The sequence below is a fragment of the Crocodylus siamensis genome, chromosome 4, assembly GCF_052110815.1.
Source record: "Crocodylus siamensis isolate JL-2025a chromosome 4, ASM5211081v1, whole genome shotgun sequence".
Taxonomy (NCBI): domain Eukaryota; kingdom Metazoa; phylum Chordata; order Crocodylia; family Crocodylidae; genus Crocodylus; species Crocodylus siamensis.
The window spans coordinates 112953304-112968323 of NC_143398.1; the positions used below are offsets into that span (position 1 = coordinate 112953304).

Here is a 15020-nt window from a genome sequence, read left to right on the forward strand (position 1 = left end):
AAAATATGCCTTGCTATGTAGTGCATTTCTCGTTGTGGCATCTCAGTCTGCATTATGTACATTGCACACAATATACAAAGTGCAGACTTCACCGGGAATTAGGTAGGGCATGGTAAAATGCTTCAAGCTATATGCAGACCTAAATGAAGTATTATATTAGTGGACAAAAGAGAAAGTAACTGTTTCTGAGCATGCATGGGTAGGGAAAGAGATGAACTGGTAGAAAGCTTGAATGGCAGCACCCTTGGTACAGGGTTTCTCACTTTTAACTTTATGGACTTAGCTGCATGCAAGGTGGTGGTGGTGTTTTGGCTATACTGAATAGTGAGTGGGAATTCCCACTCGTGAAAAGTCTTTGGAAGAACTTGGAAAGGGTTAGAACATTTTTTTTAGTGAGAGCTACTCTATAATGTGTGATTGCTATGTGTTGTTTATAAGGTTTTGATTACAGATCTTACAGGTAAGAATGTTGAACCATTATAGAATGCTGCATGTGAGAACTCCAGACTGAAGAGATCCCACGCCTGTCTTTCCATTTTGTTTATAGCTTGTGTTGAGTTGCTCATCAGTTGTCATGCATATTCCTTTCCCTGGAAAGTCTGCAATGGGCACAGATACCTTTCCTACTATGTTCATTTGTATTACCCTTTTATTTGGAACCTTGTTTCCTTGGTATATTGTTAAAGCAGTCTTCAGAAACATACTCCCCCTTCCACAGTAGACCTTAAGCTTCTGTTGTGCTATCCTCACTAGCTCCCTTTATTTGCGAAGTCTCTGAGCCAGAAAGATCATCTTAGCTTCAAACAAAGATACTATATTTGGAAAAAGAAAATTGATACCTACATTTGTGAAGTTTATTAAGGAGCTTGAGAAATTCTCTTCTGTGAAGACACTTGCCAGTTTTTTGCTTATAAGCAAATGGCCTCTCCATCCCTTCCAAAGGCACTAAACTAATGCTTGATGAAATGTTTTGTTTTGATTTTATTTTTGTTGGAGTTCCTAAAAACAGCTCATGAATTGCTGTGAATCCATATTTTAGTCTGGGAGCATGTCTTGGATCCTAAACTATTCCACAGTCTTGGCATGGCCAGCTTCCATGTTGAATGACTAGTGACCTTTGAGAGAGGATGAGAGAACAAACATTTAACAGATTCATAGACGTGTTGCTTAATGTATTGCTGGATGGTATTCATGTACCAGGATGATGAGACTGGTATAAGGACCTTCACAGAACACAGTAGTAGAGAAACCATGAGCAGTCTTCTGGATCGGTCAAGTTATTCGTAGGGCAAACTTTGTTAAAATTAATTGCAGATCTTCAGAAAACCGCCCATCTAGTAGACTTCTTGCAAAACATAGGACTCCAGCTCAGTTTCCTTTTGAGGGAAGGTGATGGGCCAGATTACTTCAAGTCTCTAGAAATAGAGAAGTAGATCTTAAGGGTTTTTTGGGCTGTTCTCTAGACTAACACGTCTGTCTTTTTTATGTATTTTAAAGGAGTACAGTTCTTTAGTTTGGTCAGATCCGGATGTTAATGGCTGCTTGATTGTGGCAAAACTACCAAATTTTAACTTTTTTTAAATACAGTTACTAGAAAATGTGTTCTTATTTTAACAGTAGTCTAATACTTTGAAAATAACTACTTTTTTTGCTTTACACTCTATTGTGGATGGTGTGTTCTGAGTTGGCTGAGGAAAGCACTAACTGTTTTCTGTTAGTTTAGTTGTATGATTAGGAAACCAAACTGCTTTCTCAAAAGCTGGGGGGGCAAATGGCACTAAGAACTTTGACATGCATCACTTATTACCACCTCCTCCCTGACCCTAAAGCAGGCATCTATAGCCTCTTATAAGTTTGGAGGGCCTTCCATGGGCTGAATTGTCAGGTACTGGAAACACCACTTCACTGGCTCTGGAGAGCTTTGTGCTTTGAGCAGATACATCTTCTCATCTCTGCTGTGCTCTTTGTGTGCATATACAGGTTGTCTTGTAAAAGCACAAATAGAAATTTCCTTGCTGTTCAGTTTTATCTAAAGCAAACTTGAGTCCTCACAGGTACACACACCTTATTCAGTGCGTGTACTGGCCTTCATTAAGCTCCTTCATATCCTTTTGTACACATAGTAGTCATAGCTGATCATTGTGTGTATCTACCTTTCTATCTCATTAGTTTTGCAGTTTGTTTTCATTTTCAAAATATTCAATTCTTTAATTTTGTTTTCCTCCTTAGCCTCAACGTGGTCGTAGCATGTCAGTTTGTATCCCCCATCTTTCTGCTGTTCCCTTTTTGTCCTGCATCCCTCCCAGTGCTCCTTCCACCCCACCGCCAGCGCTGTCTGCACCTCTTTCTCCTTCCTACCTTCGGACTGCCCCTGAAGAAACCTTTGCAGAAAAGCTTTCTAAAGCCCTGGAGAGTGTCCTGCCCATGCACTCTGCCTCTCCACGCAAGCACCGACGCTCCAGCCTGCCATCCCTCTTTATCAGCCCCGTATGTGTTACCATATGCCTCCTGGCACACTAAGATAAGTTACCATTAAATACATCCTGGGCTTTGGGCGTTTTAAAGAAGAGTAAAGGAGTTGACTTTTAACTTGTGCCCTGTGCTACTGGAGTGCTGATTCCTTCTGTTTGGGAAGCAGTGTGCTTATGTGGGTAACAACTTATTTTTTATTAATATTAGGAGTATTTGATAGCTTAAAGCTTTAGGGAAAGGACCAACAATACCAGTGAAGGTAAAAGGAGAAGCTGCAATCCAGTCCCTGTCTTTTTAAGGTTAGTGAATTGCCTCTCTGCATCTGCTCCTGAGCAGTCAGTGAGATTTGTCAGATCTTGCATACAACTGTTAATGTTGTTACAACAAGCATTAAAATGTGCCTTGTTTGTAGCTGGTTTGTCCAAGGCCTGTTTCATGGGAACAGTGACACTTGTTAATTTCAATGTTATAACAAATCTGACTGTTCACACCAGTGTGACTAGCAAATACCTCTTCAGCTTCCTCCTGTTTGATTTCTAAGGGAAATTGTAACTTAAGCTTTTGTTCATTTCCATATAAATATTCTCTGGGAAGGATGAAACGTTTGACTTTTTGGGTGGTAATAAGGACAGGTGCCAGTCCTCATAGAGTAATTAATTTTGAATCCAACTGGGGGTGGTTAGCCTCAATTTATATATTCTTGGATTTGAGGACTATTTCTGGCTTCTGTCCTATCCAGCAGAACACAATACAACTGTAGATTCTCCCTCTGCCTGAAGAAGAATGTTTGTACCCAAAACCTTGCAAAGAACTATTTTTCCAACTACTTAGTTGGTCTAACAAATATCAGATTGACCCAAAGAACCTTGTTTGCCTATGTCCTTAGACCAACATGGCTGCAACCAACACCCTCAAATCAAAGGGGAAGTTGGAGAGCATGGACTTAGTTTCTAGAACATGAGTTAGTCTTTCTTTCTCGTTCTTTTCCTTATTCACAACACTACAGTATGGGAGTTTGCTGCTGCTTGTCTGGGGGGGGGAACTGGAATGACCTAGTTGATAAAATAAGCACTAACAATTCTAAATGTTATAAAGAAATCAGTTGTTGAGAGAATCTACAAAAGTTTGCTCTGAAAAGGATAATATTGTGCCATGGCTCAATATGCTGCAAATTAAGATAAAATGATCTGCATAATCTACACATTTTTATTTAATACCCTGTTGGATATTCTTGAACAAAATCTTTCTTATTTTGAACTTTGTTGGTTGGGGCAACCTTCTAGATTTTATCTTATGAGTCTAGGATATGGTACGGAAGGTGCGCATACAGTTGCTTCTGTTCTTTCAAGAGCAGTTAAAAATACACATTTAATATCAGTAGAAAAGTATGAGGCACTGCTGTAAATCAGCACAACGTTTCAGTTCACGGTAGTTTTTAATAATTGTGTGACTTCCCAATTTTAGTGTTTGACCTGGAAAAAGGAAAAGGTTGTTTGTTTGCTTGTTTCTTTGGGGGGGAGTTGTGTGGGTTTTTTTGTTTGTCCTTTAATCCATCTGTCTAATGCAGGGGGATGGCTTAGGATGTCACTGTAGCACTGTCATAAACTGTCTGAAGTTTGATATCCAAGTTTAAATGCACAGGAATGGTATAACCAATCCCAGTGAGTGTTGAAAACTAAATGAACACCAAAAGGAAAGAAGTAGTAATAGAAATTGACTGTTGAGGTGATGCAGTATAATGGGCAACTGTATCAGGTGACTTAATCTTGTAGCCCAAAGAACTTTTTTTCTTTTCCTGTAGTCTGCACATGCAGTCACTGGGGCTTCTTAGAGGCCAGCAATACTATACCCTTTTATCCATGACTAACTGAATATAATGACCCCAAAACACCCCTGAACATCTCTTGCTGTTGCTTGTCTTTTTGTGGGCTTGTAAATACAAAACTGTTGCTGTATTCTCACTGCTAGTTCATTCTGATCCTTTCTTAAAGCAGTTCCAAATACTCCTGGACAACTTATGATTGGTATGTCCTGTTTCATTGTTACTGGCAAAACTATCTTCCTTTTTGTGAGTAAGTGGGCGGGACTGGAAAAGCAGCTGCTAGCATAAGCAAATACTTCCATATTCAGCTGTGATCGCCATGGATGTATTTAATGGATATTTACAGCATTCCTAAACCTAAATATGTATGCGTTTGAACATGCACCGAGTTAGGCATTCTATAAGGTTACTACCCAGAGCTGCCTAGTGAGATGTGCATGTTAATGTAATTTCACTTCTAAATGTATGAATTACTTGTCTTGTTCATGTCAATACAGCCTCAGTCCATGGTGCATCCACGTGGGGGAACACCAACGTTCCCAGATTCACAGATATTTTTCCCTACTGTTCATGAACGGCCAGTGTCTTTCTCGCCACCACCTGTTTGCCCGCCAAAGGTGGCAGTTGCTCAGCGGCGCAAGAGCACTTCTTTTTTGGAAGCCCAAACCTGCCACTCCCAGCCCTTGCTGAAGACTGGCCAAAATTTAGCTCCACCAGGTGGTAGTCCAACAAATTGGACCTCAGAGGCAGTAGTTATGCTGGGCACACCTCATAGGGTCACTGGAGAGCCACTGCATGTACAAGTCAATCCAGTGTTTGAGCCTGCTCCAGTGTATAGTGACTGCAGATCTGGTCCAGCACCTCCTGAGGATGCTCACTATAGAATGCATCCAGAAGCAGTGTATTTAGTGGGCATGCACTATCCACCGCAGTTGCAGGAGCACTATGATACAATGGCATATAATTCCCAGGGGACTGAACAGCATTTGAAACAGGTGCCTGAACAGAAGCATATGCAAGGTGGCCTTCCCCAGAGCTCTGCTGTTGACTACCAATCTGGGCAGACATTCGTGGCAAGACCCCTTCAGACCCTAAGACTGGATTCTGGGATGGGCCCTCTTTCACCGTTATCGAGTGCTTCAGCTCCAGTAAGTGCGGATTCCACGCAGATGAAGTTCCACCAGGTTTTTGTTCCACATTCTGCACCTGCTGTGCTAACCCACAGTGGTGATGGGAGAACAAGCTGTGTCTTTGAGTTCCATGTGCACACGCCAAGTTCTGCTCCAGGAGAAGGGGGAGTCTTACCCCAGCGTGTCTACAGGAGCCGTTGTGGCTCCATGGATTTTAATCAGGAGGAGTCCACTCAAAGCATAGGGCTGCATGGTCGTCTTCAGCCTGTGACAGAGGAGCAGTGTAACTACCTTGGTCCTGAGCTAACAGTGCCTAGGGGAGGATCTTTCAGATGGAGCTGGCCAGAAGGAAGCCCAGAATACTCAAGTGACTCATCACAGCTGACTTCATCAGATATTGGCGATTTCCAGTCTCCTCCTCCTGCAGGGCAGTCTTCTACAGCTTTTGCTTCAGACTTCTCATTCCCCATTGTTCAGCTGCCTCAGAAGGTATTGCAAGAGTCGCAGCTCTTCATCTGCTTCCCACAGGGAGCCTCAGCTCAGCAAGCCTTGTCCACCTTGCTTTCATCAGGACCATCTGCACTCTATCCTCAGGTTATAGGAGCAAGCCCTTCCAGAATTTCTCTCCTTTTTTAAGTCATCCTTTACACTAAGGAGAAGGGTTTTTTTTTTTCCTTTCCCCTGCATTTCCCTCACCCTTGTTGTCCTGTCCCATCCCATCCCTGCCTCCCCTCCCTCCTTCCCTCCAACACTCAATCCAAGTTGTTCTAGATCTTGGAGCTGAAAGAGAGATGTGTTTCAATAATAGAAATTTAAAATGATTTTGATACCATACCAGGTCCTGTCTAAGAAATGGTGGAGCATCAACAGTTTCTCAAACTGTCTGGGCAAAAGGCATCTTGGTTAGGGGAGGGCCTTCTGATAAGGGTAACACATAATCAGTGCTGTTTGGGCTGGTCAACTTGGGTTCAAGTTGTTTGAAGTACAGGTTTGACTTTCAAACCTGGAACGTTGGTTGAGTTGCTATAAAAAGGCCTGACTCATTGGTAGGGGTCTGCTTAATTCACAGTTTTTGCAGAAACCATGAAAACAGCATTGCCTGCGATGGTCAATGCAATATTTCTAGGCTATGATTTCCTGTGAAATCAACTTCTTTTAAAAACAAACAAACCAACCCAAACCCACCGTATTATTCATATAATACATTCTTTTAGAATGTCCCAGTGCTTACTGCAATGTAAAGACAGTGTGATCATAGATTTGTGATCAAGGGTTACTGTCTGATAGTGATTTAGACTAAATGAAGGTGCCAGTCAGTGAAGTGAAAATGTTTCAGTGCCATCTTTTAAGAAGTTAAATGCAATGCTACTCTGCCAATTGGAGGCTAGGGGTGGGGCTGCTAGGAAATGCCTGCAGAATCTGTTCTTGTGCCACAACCAAGCTGCAACAATTGTTTTGTCTTCCTGTGAGTTAACTAGTCCCCTGCTTATTGGTAGAAGGAAATACTTGACTGGAGGACCTTGCTTATTTTGGTTGCACAGTAAGAATATCCTTCTTTGAATTTTGTACCATAGCAAAATACGTTGTATACCATGTAGAATAAAAAAAACCCCCTGAAATGCCAGCTGACTTCTTCAGTGTTCAAAATAAATCCTTTTTAGGTTTTGAAGGGATTTTGAGGAGTGGGAAAAATATATTTATACACATCTGGAAATGTATGTGTTGATGGAGAATTATAACAAGTATTAACATTTAACAAAACTAGCCCTTAAACAAAAGCCAGCAGCTTTTGTGATATTCGAGTTAAATAATTCATAAGGTAGCACTTACACAGCTGCAGAATATGGGACTGTTGAAAAATGACTGCATACTTAGATGTACATGTTTAATCAGCATGTACAGGATTTCCCTTTTTGAGTGCCTCTGCAGTATCCCACACTACTGTGTGTACCATCAGTGATATATTTCAACTGTGAGATATTTACATGATGTACATAATTTAAGTCTCACAGCTTTGTATACTTAAAAACCCCCCAAACAAACAACCCCCAAACAAACAAACCCACCAACAACCCCCAAAAAACAGGCCTCTCTAAACAGAATTTTCTGTAATAGAAGAGGAACTTCCTGGAAGTAGGCATCTTCTCCCTTGCTCCCTTCCCTTACCTCTTTGTTGCAGGAATTAAATAAGGTCTCTCTCCAACCTTACCAATTGTATAGGGTCCTAAAAAGCCTTTTGGAATGGGGGATGATACTTTGGGAAGGGAAAAGAGCTTTGCTTTCCTACTAAACTAAAGTAAAATCCGTAAGTAGGTATTTCTTACAACTCAGAACATGAAATGCTGTAGTTCTGATTTTCTTCTTTCCTTCCTTCAGTCTGAGCAGAGAATGTGTGTTGCATGCAGCTTTTACTCATCAGTCTTAATGGTGGTTTCTGCTGTCCAAGAAAACTTGCCGAATGACCGTTCAGCACAAGTCCGGTGAAGTGTTTTGAAACCACTTGGTATTGTAATACTCAGCGGGGCTTTCATTATAATGAACTTCAGTAGGTAGTTTGTTATACATGAAATAGCTGAGTACACATATGGTGGTGAAACACATTACGTATTGGAGCTCTTGATTGATATATTAAAATAGTGCAGGTTTTATAGATCTGCGCTTTAACCCAATGTGGATAGATGGTTAAGCAGCTGGACCTAAAACGTATCATTTAAAATCATAGATAACAAGAAAGAACTTCAGGCCCAATTTAATATTTAGGGAATTTTTCTTGGGGTGGCACTGTGCTTTCCAAAGGGTTCCCTGCCCCCAGTTAAATATTAGGAATGTTTGTAAAAAGTGTTCAGAGAAGAAACATTGCATTGCAATCTTCTGTAGCTTGTGTCCAATCAGTGGGCATCTATTTGTTATTAAATAGAAATTGTGGGGGAAGATTTGCTTTCCCATTTCAATACTTTTAGATACACTTATAAATGTACCTGATGTTCTTTGTAGTCAGGCTTCCCACTGAAGCGACAGAAATATAGGGAAAGCTGCTAGAAGATCATTCTTCTGTCCCCTCCCCCTCTCTACTAGCTTTGTCCCAGTATCTAATAAAGAAATGTAATATTGGAATGGAAAAAGAAATGAATCTGCAGAGGAGCTGATTGCCATAACATTTCCTTAATCTCTTTTACATTCATTTGTAGTGTCATTCATTCATTCTTTTCTTTGCTTATTCATTCAAAATTGTCTGTTTTTAGCTTGGACTCGGTGGATTGGGACCTTCTGTCTCTCTCCAATAGCTGATCCTTTTGATGGTTTCTGAGCTCTCCTGAGAGTCTAGAAATGATCTAGCTTGTATTTTTAGCATGCCTCTCAGTGAGCCCGTAACATGCACGTGCACACGGAGTAGAATTTAATAGTGATCTGGAATTCTGTATATCTTTGGATGGTGCTCAAAGATATAGATTTATTTCCTTTTCCCTGCCTTCCCTCTGCCCCTTGCCACCTGTGTGTACCCATTTGGGGAAGGAGGGCATGTGAAAAATAAAGTTTGTGTTTTTGTTTCCTGGTCTTGATCCTGATCTTGATCCTAAAGAGCTGCTTCTGAAGAATGAAGCTGGTAGGCTGATTTACCTAATGGGCAAAATTTGGGTTGTAAAGGCATTCTGGGGTGTTTTTGTTCTGGAATACTTGGCAAATGGAACTCACTACTTCCCATAGTGCTTTGTTCTGGATTAAAAATTGCTATAATAGAATTAAATTAATAGAGTCATGAAATCTGTGTAGAAACCTGTTCCAGTCAGGCCATCTTGGCTAAAAAGGAATTTTGGTTGCTTGTTGCGGAACTTACAAATTGCAGAGTCTGATTCTGCTTCTATCTGTTTGATTCCTCTAGACGCAGGTGCAAGGCCAGGCAGCTTCTGGTACTTTATCAGGTGGTGTGCCATCCCAGCCTACCCCACTCACTCAGCAGGTAAGAAAAATGGTTCCTAAATCCAAAACTAATACATATTTGATTTTTAAAACTTGCTGGCTGGCTGTTTTTGGTAGTCCTAAATATTTTCAGTGTTGCTTTTTGTTGATTTGACAGGCAGGGAGACGTCTCTGTAGTTTCAGATTGGGCGAGGGGAAAGGGTTCTTGAGTTTATATGGTACGTACCAGTTGGTTTGGACCCAGTCAATTGTGCAACTTCTGTATGGTTTAGTGACTTTTACTGCCTTCATTTTGACTAAAATACATCAATGAAGACCTGTTTTGGATAAACTTTACTTTTTCAGCTCCAAAGGGGTTCTTCTTTTGTTTTAAATAGGCAAAAGGGTACATCTTCTCTACTCCACAGACTCCTTAAAGTTACCATATCTCACTTCTAATATAAGTTTGTTTTAGAAGCTGGAATTTTGAAGTACACATTTTGCTATAGTACATGTGGAAGATGTGGGAGGCAATCTTAATGAGAATGTCTAAGCATGTACACCTTGTAGGTAATGTTTGAAGACTTGGGTCTCTTCCCTTGGGCTCTTTTTTTTTTTTTTTCCAACTATTAAAAGAAATTAGTTATCTTGAGCTTTGGTACAACTATCTTGCAGAAGTGTTTTGTGAATACTGTCTTTGCATGCCTTTTAGGAAAGGCATATAATCTTTCCCTTTTATCTTTTGGAAAGGGAATTCAGACTAACCTAGTGTAAGTAACCTGATTATAATAATTAAGGGATGTGAGTTGGTGCAGACATGAATTACTTTATGGTAGCTCTATCCTTTTCACCATTTTGGTGTTCCAGTTCCTGTTTGTGTAAAATCTAACTCTTCCAAACTTAAGGTTCCACTTGATGTCAGATAAAACAGACTTCAGTCATTTTTTTAAATTTCTTGACTTTCTTTAAAGTTATACTATAGCTATCACAGCTTTTAATGTTAAACAGCCAGACTTGAATCCTACACATTAATACCTGTATGTGCATTGTTTTTTGCTTGGGTTCACAGAAAAGATTCCACTCAGATTGTCAGTTCTCTTGACACCTTAGTGTGCTCTCTTCTGGGTAGCACTATATCTGTCTTTATATACTGCACAGTATTGTTTATTACCTTTGCACTGAAAATCTGTGTACATGCATTAATTTTTGCTGTGACAACCTTGGACTAGGGATCAGTGTTGGTGTTAGTTTAGTACTGATTACTAAAAATGGTCCTCCTGAACAGACTGCAGTTAAATTTTTGAGAGTCTAGTTGCCTGGGGGGGGGGGAGAAGGCGGGGGGCAAGGAGGAGCTGACTGTCATCTTGGGGTGCTTATTGAAAGTGGGGAAACTTGAGAAGCTTTCTCTACAGAAAATATATTTTATCACCTCCTCTCTGCCACAGAGCGCACAGCAGCTACCCGCTTCCCAGCAAACAGGACAGTTTCAGTTGCAGCAGCCACCAGGTTCCAGTGGAGGTGCTCCAACACAGTCTGTTACTCAAACCCAGGCTCCACAGATCATGCCAATGCCTCAGGCACCAGTTGGGTCACAGGTAAACAAGCTTGGTCTTTTTGATGTGAAGGAATACTGTCTTCTGATGGACTTCCCGGCTGTCCCTCTTATGTTCTATCTTCCTTCTGTAATGGTTCAAAGAGTTGCAGGAGGTGACATGTATATCTTTCTTACCAATTTGTCAGGAAATGATGCATGTGTGTAGCTAGAAAAAACATTCTTTGGAACATGTGGCAGAAGTTCAACAATATAGGCTGAGGATCTGTCACAGTGTCTGAAATGTGACTAAGGTACAAGTTCAGAGATTAACCATATACTGTATTATCTCTATTTTGAGAAGTTTTGTTTACCATTATTTTGAAGCCCTGGATGAACTGCACTTCTAGGACAATTTTTTTTTTTTTTATACAGCCATCAGAAACATCAGCTCTTTAGGTGATGAGCCACGTGTACCTTCTCTTTCAGACCTATCTTCTTGCCTACCCAGCCTTTCCTCCCTCCCTCCCTCCCTCCCTCCCTCCTGCCTGCCTTCCTTGCCTAAGATGCTTCTCTTTCTGAATGGTTTTACTGCCAACTGGCTTACATTTCTGTCTTCAATGTGTAAGCCTTAATAATTTTTTAAACTGCTTTTGTTGCCTGTTCATCACCTAAATGCTTTTTCCAGTTATGTTGGTTTGCTTCAATTTATGAGGTATGCCATTCTTTGAATGCTGGCACAGTGACTTTTTAATTCTCATGGCTTCATGCTTATATCCAGAGGAGGTAGATTTCAATGCTTTTTGCTGGGGCTGGTACTTTTCCATAAGGAAAAAAAATTGGCTTCAGGGAGAAATTGAGGAGATCAGAATCTGCTTATATACAAGCAGATATTGTAGCAGTGGTGAGACCTTGCTGGTCCATCATGGAATGTGCATTTGTTGGAAAAGCTCACTTGAAGACCTTCAGGGAAAGTGTTTCAAAATGAGAACTTTGAGACTGTAATCCATTTTCCAGCCACTCTGCCAAGTACACCCTCCACCCCACTCCTGAAAGGTTGTGGTAACTAAAATAATTCTTTCTTTGACTAATGCATAACAATTCTGCTTTCTGCAGCCCTGCTTCCTAAAAAATCTTTCTATTTTTCTTTACCTCCCCAGCTTCCTGTTTCCCAACCAGTACCGATCATCCAAGGCGAGCCTCAGTTACCTGTTGCAGCATCTTCTCTCCCTCAACCATCAGTTGCCCCAAACATCCCAGTTGGTTCTCATTATATCCCTGTGGGACAACCCTTGCCAACTTCCCGGCTCCCCCAGTTCTCAGCGTCTCAGCTGCCCATGGCAGCACCTCATGTATCAGTGGCTCAGCCAGGTTTCCAGTCTCTGCCCATGTCTATGCCAGCTGCCATTAATCAGCCTCTACTCACTCTAGCCACATCTGCTGCAGCAGCTGCTATCCCTGTAGGATCAACTGTTGTCCCTAGCCAGCTCCCTACGCTTCTGCAGCCTGTGGCCCAGCTGCCCAGCCAGGTTCTCCCACAGCTCCTGCAGCCAGCTGTTCAGTCCGTGGGATTGCAGGCCAGCCTTGGACAAGCTGCTGAAGCTTCACTTCCAGCTGGAGATGCTTTGTACCAGGTATTATCGCAAGCCAGAGAGCCCTTTTCCATGTCTTGCCAGTTCCTCTAGGGCACTAAGTCTGAGTGGGTGCTGCAAATATTAGTGGATATCTGAATTCTAGTACAAGTCAATAAGCCACACTTGCACTAAATGACAATTCTGTCATTACAGATGGCATGAGAAGGCTGTAGTTTCGCAAAAGCTTTGTTGAATGGCCAATTATTGTTCTTTTTAATTTATTTTTTTGTTGGCAATGGCATTTGTAAAATGTCAGGAAAAAAGTAGCTGCTCCAAGATACTGCTGTCAGTTAGAGTAAGAAAATGGTAGCGTCTGTGCCAGCGATCTCAACATGGTGCAGTGTCTTGGAAAAAATTGTGCAATTACACCAGTAATTAGCCAGTTTGTTGATCCTAAAATTAACTGAAGTGACAGATGCAAGCCATGAAGTGGAGGGATAGTGGAAAGCACTTTGACAGCTTCTGGTTTAGTCAAATAATGTTATTTTTGTACTTGGTGTGAAAGTGGTAGACTGCATAGCAGAGGAATGTTCACAGTGTGAGCTTCACTGTTTTTAATGTAACGCATGCACAGTGAAATGTGCACAATTCCAGAGTACACAGTGGTAATAAGTACTGCTTGCTTGTATGTAGAAGCATTCTTAATACTCAAATCAGTTCAGGTGATGATAGATGGGTAATAGGGACATTAACTATAAGTTACTGAATATTAATAGCATCAGTTGTGTAACAGTGGGTATTCAGCCTGCAATTTCTTCAGATTTTCCATTTCAAGATTTCATAGATAGCTATGAGGTAAGGTGTAGAAGGTGAGGCTACTTTCCCTGGGAACTCTGAGAGCCTTGGAAAAAATCTTCTGGTTCATACTGCACGGTATCTCTGGAGGTAGGTTTGTAAGGTGGTCTGTGAAGTGCTTGAATAGTGAAGGGCATTAGGTTGGAAGGTGCCTTTGCTGCTTTACTTGCTATGTTTTTTCCCTTTTCTCAGTTGTTTGTTGCTGGTTTCTTAATTTTTGTCTTGAAATGCACTAACTTGGCTCCTTCATTTCTGTCGCAGGGCTTCCCATCTCGGTTGCCGCCACAATACCCAGGAGACTCAAATGTTGCTCCCTCCTCTGCTGTGGCCTCTGTTTGCATCCCTTCTGCAGTACTATCCCCTCCCATACCCACTGATGCATTGGCTCAGCCAGGCTACCTTACAGCAGTGGTTCAGCCTTACGTGGAACAGAATGTTTTAGTTCCTTTGGGTGGTGTAGGAGGACAGGTCCAAGTGCCCCAACCTACAGTGAGTTTAGCACAACAGGTCTCAGCTGCATCCTCACAGCAGGCAGCCTTAGAGGTAAATGCAATCTGTGTTGGGTAAATTTTTAAACTATACATTTCAAGGCATGTGGGTGTATGTGGGGGAAACTAACCCCTTCCATGTTGGTCTTCAGATGGGCATTAACGAATTTAAAATGACTTTTTCTTACAGCAGAATGTCATGCCAGTGTGGGGACCTTGTTGCCACTGGTTGTTCTGTTGGGAAGTGAGTGTGCCTCTCAGAGGCAAAACCTGCTAGCACTTCACTTCTTGCTAATACTTTAGATCCTTTTTGTCTTGTACAAGACACTGCAGTTGATAATCCTTGAGAATCTCTCATTATACCTGTTCCCTGCAGCATTGTTGTTGCTGGGAGAGAGATTTGAATGGTCTTTGTTCTGCATTGGCTTCCCTGTTGCACATTCTGCTAGTAAGACTGGCTGCATGGCAAACTTTGTAGCAGATAGGATGGCTGACCTCACCAGGCACTGAGATTTGCTTTAGAGCTCTTTGTTGGATGCCAAGATTTGAGCCTACTAGATGCTGGTTGTTTAATTGTTTGAAGGGTAGTGCTTTTGGCTTCACGGATTGATTTGAGGGAGAAAAAATGAAATGTGAGTGAGAGCAGTGAGGATACAAGACTCACTGAGTTTCTTGAAAAGTTTTCTCTCTTCACAGGGGGTTTCTCAGGCTTCTGTTCCAGAGTCTCTACCACCAACACAGCAACCTCCTGCACAAACTACTCCATTGACTTCTTCCATGGACAGGCAAGCAGGGATTTTTTTTAAATAACTAAGTTGAATTCAAATGCTTAGATATTGGCTAAGAGAAGGCTTTTTCTTCTAAGGTGGTTATTAAGCATCTGTTCTTTACGTGAGCTGATTATCAAGAGCTTGGAAAATAGAAATTGACATAACTTCTATTTTCCTTTGAAGGCTTTTCTCCAGTGCTGAGAAGCATTATTTTTAAGCAGGGCCTGGGGAGAATGCACAGTTTGTGCAGAGACTTTCTTCTCCTAATCTGTTGTAGTTGCACACAATAGGGTGCTACTCAGTCCTGTTATTACTGAGAGTTTAATTTGGGGGTTGGATATTACAGAGCTTGATGCCTCATCCAGGAAAGTACGCTTAAACTGATTAACTTCAAAAGATATATTTTATGAACGATTACCTTTTTAATGTGTGGTAAAATACTTGTTACTCAAGTGACCATCTAATATAAGGTTTAACCCTC

General features: G+C 41.4%; 1 protein-coding gene across 9 annotated transcripts in view; it reads left to right on the forward strand.

The window, feature by feature from the left end:
* The window catches only part of WNK1 (WNK lysine deficient protein kinase 1), a 145501-nt gene that overhangs the window by 93176 nt on the left and 37305 nt on the right, over positions 1 to 15020 (forward strand). For 4 of the 9 annotated variants that reach the window (XM_090043411.1, XM_090043403.1, XM_090043404.1 and 1 more), the window contains exons 9-15: positions 2230 to 2487; positions 4792 to 6018; positions 9305 to 9382; positions 10767 to 10916; positions 12013 to 12486; positions 13543 to 13824; positions 14466 to 14554. In XM_090043411.1, coding sequence (XP_089899537.1) covers positions 2230 to 2487; positions 4792 to 6018; positions 9305 to 9382; positions 10767 to 10916; positions 12013 to 12486; positions 13543 to 13824; positions 14466 to 14554 — 2558 coding nt within the window. Of the gene's footprint in view, positions 1 to 2229; positions 2488 to 4791; positions 6019 to 9304; positions 9383 to 10766; positions 10917 to 12012; positions 12487 to 13542; positions 13825 to 13959; positions 14014 to 14465; positions 14555 to 15020 lie in introns of all 9 variants that reach the window. The other 5 variants (XM_090043406.1, XM_090043407.1, XM_090043412.1 and 2 more) reach the window with 5 other exon arrangements.